General features: G+C 53.3%; 1 protein-coding gene across 1 annotated transcript in view; it reads left to right on the top strand.

Moving 5' to 3' along the window:
- Positions 1-2,859: 2,859 nt before the first annotated feature.
- The window catches only part of LOC140372418 (BOS complex subunit NCLN), a gene marked incomplete at its 3' end in the record, with an annotated part of 40,081 nt that continues 33,833 nt past the window's right edge, over positions 2,860-9,107 (top strand). Inside the window, exons 1-3 of the mRNA XM_072459514.1 lie at positions 2,860-3,039; positions 5,439-5,629; positions 7,386-7,530. Coding sequence (XP_072315615.1) covers positions 2,937-3,039; positions 5,439-5,629; positions 7,386-7,530 — 439 coding nt within the window. The remainder of the gene's footprint in view (positions 3,040-5,438; positions 5,630-7,385; positions 7,531-9,107) is intronic.

The following is a 9,107-nucleotide window of genomic DNA, read 5'->3' as shown; positions in this document are numbered from 1 at the left end:
GTGTAATAAACCATGTGTAATAAACCATGTGTAATAAACCATGTGTAATAAACCATGTGTAATAAACCACATCTCGGAGGAACAAACACTTGAGACCAATTGGTTCAGACACCACAATATACACAAGTCCTGGTTTAATCCTGGTTTAGTCCTTGTTTAGATCTGGTTAGTCCTTATTTAGTGCTGGTTTAGACCTGGTTTAGTCCTGGTTTAGACCTGGTTAGTCTTGGTTTAATCCTGGTTTAGACCTGGCTAGGTCCTGGTTTAGTCCTGGTTTAGACCTGGTTTAGTCCTGGTTTAGTCCTGGTTTGGACCTGGTTTAGACCTGGTTTAGTCCTGGTTTAGACATGGTTTAGACATGGTTTGGACCTGGTTCGGTCCTGGTTTAGACCTGGTTTAGTCCTGGTTTAGATCCTGGTTTGGTCTTTGTTTAGTCCAGGTTTAGTCCTGGTTTAGTCCTGGTTTAGACCTGGTTAGTTCTGGTTTAGACCTGGTTTAGATCTGGTTTAGTCCTGGTTTAGACCTGGTTTAGTCCTGGTTTAGACCTGTTTTAGACCTGGTTTAGACCTGGTTTAGTCCTGGTTAGGTCCTGGTTTAGTCCTGGTTTAGTCCTAGTTTAGACCTGGTTAGTCTTGGTTTAATCCTGGTTTAGACCTGGCTAGGTCCTCGTTTAGTCCTGGTTTAAACCTGGTTTAGACCTGGTTTAGTCCTAGTTTAGTCCTGGTTTAGATCAGGTTTAGACCTGGTTAGTCCTGGTTTAGACCTGGTTAGTCCTGGTTTAGACCTGGTTTAGTTCTGGTTTAGTTCTGGTTTAGACCTGGTTTAGTCCTGGTTAGGTCCTGGTTTAGTCCTGGTTTAGACCTGGTTTAGTTCTGGTTTAGTTCTGGTTTAGTCCTGGTTTGGACCTGGTTTGGTCCTGGTTTAGACCTGGTTCAGTCCTGGTTTAGACCTGGTTTAGACTTGGTTTAGTCCTGGTTTAGACCTGGTTTAGACCTGGTTTAGACCTGGTTTAGTCCTGGTTTAGACATGGTTTGGATCCTGGTTTGGTCTTTGTTTAGTCCAGGTTTAGTCCTGGTTTAGACCTGGTTTAGTCCTGGTTTAGACCTGGTTTGGTCTTTGTTTAGTCCAGGTTTAGTCCTGGTTTAGACCTGGTTTAGTCCTGGTTTAGACCTGGTTAGTTCTGGTTTAGACCTGGTTTAGACCTGGTTTGGACCTGGTTTAGATCTGGTTTAGACCTGGTTAGGTCCTGGTTTAGTCCTAGTTTAGTCCTGGTTTAGACCTGTTTTAGACCTGGTTAGGTCCTGGTTTAGACCTGGTTTAGTCCTGGTTAGGTCCTGGTTTAGTCCTGGTTTAGTCCTGGTTTAGTCCTGGTTTAGACCTGGTTTAGTCCTGGTTAGGTCCTGGTTTACTCCTGGTTTAGTCCTGGTTTAGTCCTGGTTAGGTCCTGGTTTAGTCCTGGTTTAGTCCTGGTTTAGACCTGTTTTAGACCTGGTTAGGTCCTGGTTTAGACCTGGTTTAGTCCTGGTTAGGTCCTGGTTTAGTCCTGGTTTAGTCCTGGTTTAGTCCTGGTTTAGACCTGGTTCAGTCCTGGTTAGGTCCTGGTTTAGTCCTGGTTTGGTCCTGGTTTAGACCTGGTTTAGTCCTGGTTAGGTCCTGGTTTAGTCCTGGTTTAATCCTGGCTTAGTCCTGGTTTAGTCCTGGTTTAGTCCTGGTTTAGACCTGGTTTAGTCCTGGTTAGGTCCTGGTTTACTCCTGGTTTAGTCCTGGTTTAGACCTGGTTTAGTCCTGGTTTAGACCTGGTTTAGTCGTGGTTAGGTCCTGGTTTAGTCCTGGTTTAGTCCTGGTTTAGTCCTGGTTTGGACCTGGTTTAGTCCTTGTTAGGTCCTGGTTTAGTCCTGGTTTAGACCTGGTTTAGTCCTGGTTAGGTCCTGGTTTAGTCCTGGTTTAGTCCTGGTTTAGTCCTGGTTTGGACCTGGTTTAGTCCTGGTTAGGTCCTGGTTTAGACCTGGTTTAGTCCTGGTTTAGACCTGGTTTAGTCCTGGTTTAGTCCTGGTTTAGACCTGGTTTAGTCCTGGTTAGGTCCTGGTTTAGTCCTGGTTTAATCTTGGTTTAGACCTGGTTTAGTCCTGGTTATGTCCTGGTTTAGTCCTGGTTTAGACCTGGTTTAAACCTGGTTTAGTCCTGGTTAGGTCCTGGTTTAGTCCTGGTTTAGTCCTGGTTTAGTCCTTGTTTAGACCTGGTTTAGTCCTGGTTTAGACCTGGTTTAGTCCTGGTTAGGTCCTGGTTTAGTCCTGGTTTAGTCCTGGTTTAGACCTGGTTTAGTCCTGGTTAGGTCCTGGTTTAGTCCTGGTTTAGTCCTGGTTTAGTCCTGGTTTAGACCTGGTTTAGACCTGGTTTAGTCCTGGTTTAGTCCTGGTTTAGTCCTGGTTTAGACCTGGTTTAGTCCTGGTTTAGACCTGGTTTAGACCTGGTTTAGTCCTAGTTAGGTCCTGGTTTAGTCCTGGTTTAGTCCTGGTTTAATCCTGGTTTAGACCTGGTTTTGTCCTGGTTAGGTCCTGGTTTAGTCCTGGTTTAGTCCTGGTTTAGACCTGGTTTAGACCTGGTTTAGTCCTGGTTTAGACCTGGTTTAGACCTGGTTTAGACCTGGTTTAGTCCTGGTTTAGACCTGGTTTAGTCCTGGTTTAGACCTGGTTTAGACCTGGTTTAGACCTGGTTTAGACCTGGTTTAGACCTGGTTTAGTCCTGGATTAGTCCTGGTTTAGTCCTGGTTTAATCCTTATTAGTCGACTTGATCCTGGAGCAGATGGTTCTGGAGCTTAGACTCAAACGGACAAAGACAACTGAAGGAACAAGACAAATACTACAAATACTACGGATACTACGGATACTTCAGATACTCCAGGTACTCCAGGTACTCCAGCCAGTCGAGGTGCACCATGTCCATGAGGTTTCTGGTTCTGCTCCTGGTCTCTGCTGTTTCATCCTACGAGTTCAGCTCCTTCAGGATGCAACACTACAACCTGCGACAGCACGAGTACGGTGAGTACTGCAAATACTGCAAGTACTACACATACTGCAAATACTACAGTCCAACCTGCGACAGCACGAGTACGGTGAGTACTGCAAATACTGCAAGTACTACACATACTGCAAATACTACAGTCCAACCTGCGACAGCACGAGTACGGTGAGTACTGCAAATACTGCAAGTACTACACATACTGCAAATACTACAGTCCAACCTGCGACAGCACGAGTACGGTGAGTACTGCAAATACTGCAAGTACTACACATACTGCAAATACTACAGTCCAACCTGCGACAGCACGAGTACGGTAAGTACTGCAAATACTGCAAGTACTACACATACTGCAAATACTACAGTCCAACCTGCGACAGCACGAGTACGGTGAGTACTGCAAATACTGCAAGTACTACACATACTGCAAATACTACAGTCCAACCTGCGACAGCACGAGTACGGTGAGTACTGCAAATACTGCAAGTACTACACATACTGCAAATACTACAGTCCAACCTGCGACAGCACGAGTACGGTAAGTACTGCAAATACTGCAAGTACTACACATACTGCAAATACTACAGTCCAACCTGCGACAGCACGAGTACGGTGAGTACTGCAAATACTGCAAGTACTACACATACTGCAAATACTACAGTCCAACCTGCGACAGCACGAGTACGGTGAGTACTGCAAATACTGCAAGTACTACACATACTGCAAATACTACAGTCCAACCTGCGACAGCACGAGTACGGTGATTACTGCAAATACTGCAAGTACTACACATACTGCAAATACTACAGTCCAACCTGCGACAGCACGAGTACGGTGAGTACTGCAAATACTGCAAGTACTACACATACTGCAAATACTACAGTCCAACCTGCGACAGCACGAGTACGGTGAGTACTGCAAATACTGCAAGTACTACACATACTGCAAATACTACAGTCCAACCTGCGACAGCACGAGTACGGTGAGTACTGCAAATACTGCAAGTACTACACATACTGCAAATACTACAGTCCAACCTGCGACAGCACGAGTACGGTGAGTACTGCAAATACTGCAAGTACTACACATACTGCAAATACTACAGTCCAACCTGCGACAGCACGAGTACGGTGAGTACTGCAAATACTGCAAGTACTACACATACTGCAAATACTACAGTCCAACCTGCGACAGCACGAGTACGGTGAGTACTGCAAATACTGCAAGTACTACACATACTGCAAATACTACAGTCCAACCTGCGACAGCACGAGTACGGTGAGTACTGCAAGTACTACACATACTGCAAATACTACAGTCCAACCTGCGACAGCACGAGTACGGTGAGGACTACTGGAAATACTGCAAGTACTACACATACTGCAAATACTACAGTCCAACCTGCGACAGCACGAGTACGGTGAGTACTGCAAATACTGCAAGTACTACACATACTGCAAATACTACTGTCCAACCTGCGACAGCACGAGTACGGTGAGTACTGCAAATACTGCAAGTACTACACATACTGCAAATACTACAGTCCAACCTGCGACAGCACGAGTACGGTGAGTACTGCAAATACTGCAAGTACTACACATACTGCAAATACTACAGTCCAACCTGCGACAGCACGAGTACGGTGAGTACTGCAAATACTGTAAGTACTACACATACTGCAAATACTACAGTCCAACCTGCGACAGCACGAGTACGGTGAGTACTGCAAATACTGCATACCAGGACCAGGACCAGGACCAGGACCAGGACCAGGACCAGAGACAGATACAGGACCAGGACCAGGACCAGGACCAGGACCAGGACCAGAGACAGGACCAGGATCAGGACCAGGACCAGGACCAGGACCAGGACCAGGACCAGGACCAGAGACAGGATCAGGACCAGGACCAGGACCAGGACCAGGAACAGGAACAGGACCAGGACCAGGACCAGAGACAGGACCAGGACCAGGATCAGGACCAGGACCAGGACCAGGACCAGGACCAGGACCAGGACCAGGACCAGGACCAGGACCAGGACCAGGACCAGGACCAGGACCAGGACCAGGACCAGAGACAGATACAGGACCAGGACCAGGACCAGGACCAGGACCAGGACCAGAGACAGGACCAGGATCAGGACCAGGACCAGGACCAGGACCAGGACCAGGACCAGGACCAGAGACAGGATCAGGACCAGGACCAGGACCAGGACCAGGAACAGGAACAGGACCAGGACCAGGACCAGAGACAGGACCAGGACCAGGATCAGGACCAGGACCAGGACCAGGACCAGGACCAGGACCAGGACCAGGACCAGGACCAGGACTAGGACCAGGACCAGGACCAGGACCAGGACCAGGACCAGGACCAGGACCAGAGACATAGGGGTGCAGAGGATGAATGTTTCTTGTCCTCAGGGTGCAGAGGAGCTCCGTTGGGTGCAGAGGCTCGCTCCGCGGACGACCCGGTTCTCAGCAGGAGGTTTGTCCTCATGAAGGTCTCAGACTTCACTGTGAAGAACCTTCTGGAGGCTCAGAGGCAGAAAGCAGCCGCCATTTTGGTTCTTCTGCCGCAGAACATGACGAGCGTGAACCTGGAGGAGAGACAGGTGAGAACTAGAACACATGAGAGCTTCCTCCAGGGGGCGCTGTCCTCAGAGACATGAGAGCGTCCTCCAGGGGGCGCTGTCCTCAGAGACATGAGAGCGTCCTCCAGGGGGCGCTGTCCTCAGAGACATGAGAGCGTCCTCCAGGGGGCGCTGTCCTCAGAGACATGAGAGCGTCCTCCAGGGGGCGCTGTCCTCAGAGACATGAGAGCGTCCTCCAGGGGGCGCTGTCCTCAGAGACATGAGAGCGTCCTCCAGGGGGCGCTGTCCTCAGACACATGAGAGCGTCCTCCAGGGGGCGCTGTCCTCAGACACATGAGAGCGTCCTCCAGGGGGCGCTGTCCTCAGAGACATGAGAGCGTCCTCCAGGGGGCGCTGTCCTCAGAGACATGAGAGCGTCCTCCAGGGGGCGCTGTCCTCAGAGACATGAGAGCGTCCTCCAGGGGGCGCTGTCCTCAGAGACATGAGAGAGTCCTCCAGGGGCGCTGTCCTCAGAGACATGAGAGCGTCCTCCAGGGGGCGCTGTCCTCAGACACATGAGAGCGTCCTCCAGGGGGCGCTGTCCTCAGACACATGAGAGCGTCCTCCAGGGGGCGCTGTCCTCAGACACATGAGAGCGTCCTCCAGGGGGCGCTGTCCTCAGAGACATGAGAGCGTCCTCCAGGGGCGCTGTCCTCAGAGACATGAGAGCGTCCTCCAGGGGGCGCTGTCCTCAGAGACATGAGAGAGTCCTCCAGGGGGCGCTGTCCTCAGAGACATGAGAGAGTCCTCCAGGGGGCGCTGTCCTCAGAGACATGAGAGAGTCCTCCAGGGGGCGCTGTCCTCAGAGACATGAGAGCGTCCTCCAGGGGGCGCTGTCCTCAGACACATGAGAGCGTCCTCCAGGGGGCGCTGTCCTCAGACACATGAGAGCGTCCTCCAGGGGGCGCTGTCCTCAGACACATGAGAGCGTCCTCCAGGGGGCGCTGTCCTCAGAGACATGAGAGCGTCCTCCAGGGGGCGCTGTCCTCAGAGACATGAGAGCGTCCTCCAGGGGCGCTGTCCTCAGAGACATGAGAGCGTCCTCCAGGGGGCGCTGTCCTCAGACACATGAGAGCGTCCTCCAGGGGCGCTGTCCTCAGAGACATGAGAGCGTCCTCCAGGGGCGCTGTCCTCAGAGACATGAGAGCGTCCTCCAGGGGCGCTGTCCTCAGAGACATGAGAGCGTCCTCCAGGGGCGCTGTCCTCAGACACATGAGAGCGTCCTCCAGGGGGCGCTGTCCTCAGACACATGAGAGCGTCCTCCAGGGGGCGCTGTCCTCAGACACATGAGAGCGTCCTCCAGGGGGCGCTGTCCTCAGAGACATGAGAGCGTCCTCCAGGGGGCGCTGTCCTCAGAGACATGAGAGCGTCCTCCAGGGGCGCTGTCCTCAGAGACATGAGAGCGTCCTCCAGGGGCGCTGTCCTCAGAGACATGAGAGCGTCCTCCAGGGGGCGCTGTCCTCAGAGACATGAGAGCGTCCTCCAGGGGGCGCTGTCCTCAGAGACATGAGAGCGTCCTCCAGGGGCGCTGTCCTCAGAGACATGAGAGCGTCCTCCAGGGGCGCTGTCCTCAGAGACATGTGAGCGTCCTCCAGGGGGCGCTGTCCTCAGAGACATGTGAGCGTCCTCCAGGGGGCGCTGTCCTCAGAGACATGAGAGCGTCCTCCAGGGACATTGTGTTTTATCATCCTCGGCTTCGTCTTGTCGAGGACTTTCCTGAATGTCTGTCCCTCCTCAGAGCTTCATGGAGACGGAGGCGTTGGTTCTTCAGAAGGAAACTCACTTTCCTCTTTACGTTTGTCCTGAAGACGATCAACTTTTGTTCATGTACAACGAGCTGCAGCTGACGGCGGCGTCCAGAGCCTCCTCCATCTTCATCAGAGGTAAATGCTCCTCGCCTCCTCGCCTCCTCGCCTCCTCGCCTCCTCGCCTCCTCGCCTCCTCGCCTCCTCGCCTCCTCGCCTCCTCGCCTCCTCGCCTCCTCGCCTCCTCGCCTCCTCGGCTCCTCGCCTCCTCGGCTCCTCGCCTCCTCGCCTCCTCGCCTCCTCGCCTCCTCGGCTCCTCGCCTCCTCGCCTCCTCGCCTCCTCGCCTCCTCGCCTCCTCGGCTCCTCGGCTCCTCGCCTCCTCGCCTCCTCGCCTCCTCGGCTCCTCGGCTCCTCGGCGCCTCGCCTCCTCGCCTCCTCGCCTCCTCGGCTCCTCGCCTCCTCGCCTCCTCGCCTCCTCGCCTCCTCGCCTCCTCGGCTCCTCGCCTCCTCGGCTCCTCGCCTCCTCGCCTCCTCGCCTCCTCGCCTCCTCGGCTCCTCGCCTCCTCGCCTCCTCGCCTCCTCGCCTCCTCGCCTCCTCGCCTCCTCGGCTCCTCGGCTCCTCGCCTCCTCGCCTCCTCGCCTCCTCGGCTCCTCGGCTCCTCGGCTCCTCGCCTCCTCGCCTCCTCGCCTCCTCGGCTCCTCGGCTCCTCGCCTCCTCGCCTCCTCGCCTCCTCGCCTCCTCGCCTCTTCGCCTCCTCGCCATCGGTGCTTTCCTCATTTATTTGGCTTTTTTCAATTTTTTTCTTAGTCTTAATTATGACTTTTTTTAAGTAAACCAAGGATTTTAAGAACATTTTTACAGTTTTAACGACACATCTGACGCCAGCGACACGTCGGGAAGAAGAAGGAAACAAATATTTGCTTAAGAATCTGAAAAAGGACTCGAGATAAAAGTAAAAAAAACAGAAAGACCAGGATGTGTCTTAGAACAAACTCAAAGACTAAACGACACAAAGATAACGTAAAGTCACCTAAAATTCAGCTCAAAAACACATTTTTACCACTTTGAAAATGTAACACATGACGTGGCCAAAAGGGGGCGACAGAGGGAGGATCTGTGTCTAACATCAAGGTCACTGACACGTCTGTCCTGAGGGTGCAGAGGAGGAGTGAGGGTGCAGAGGAGGGGTGAGGGTGCAGAGGAGGGGTGAGGGTGCAGAGGAGGAGTGAGGGTGCAGAGGAGGAGTGAGGGTGCAGAGGAGGAGTGAGGGTGCAGAGGAGGGGTGAGGGTGCAGAGGAGGGGTGAGGGTGCAGAGGAAAAGTGAGGGTGCAGAGGAGGAGTGAGGGTGCAGAGGAGGGGTGAGGGTGCAGAGGAGGAGTGAGGGTGCAGAGGAGGAGTGAGGGTGCAGAGGAGGAGTGAGGGTGCAGAGGAGGGGTCAGGGTGCAGAGGAGGAGTGAGGGTGCAGAGGAGGGGTGAGGGTGCAGAGGAAAAGTGAGGGTGCAGAGGAGGAGTGAGGGTGCAGAGGAGGAGTGAGGGTGCAGAGGAGGAGTGAGGGTGCAGAGGAAAAGTGAGGGTGCAGAGGAGGAGTGAGGGTGCAGAGGAGGGGTGAGGGTGCAGAGGAGGAGTGAGGGTGCAGAGGAGGGGTGAGGGTGCAGAGGAGGGGTGAGGGTGCAGAGGAGGGGTGAGGGTGCAGAGGAGGGGTGAGGGTGCAGA

Source organism: Eucyclogobius newberryi, unplaced genomic scaffold, assembly GCF_026437365.1.
Source record: "Eucyclogobius newberryi isolate DKJ021-1_F unplaced genomic scaffold, fEucNew1.0.hap1 SCAF_23, whole genome shotgun sequence".
Taxonomy (NCBI): Eukaryota; Metazoa; Chordata; class Actinopteri; order Gobiiformes; family Gobiidae; genus Eucyclogobius; species Eucyclogobius newberryi.
Note: the sequence above shows the minus strand (reverse complement) of the source record. Positions and strands in the feature narration are given on the sequence as shown.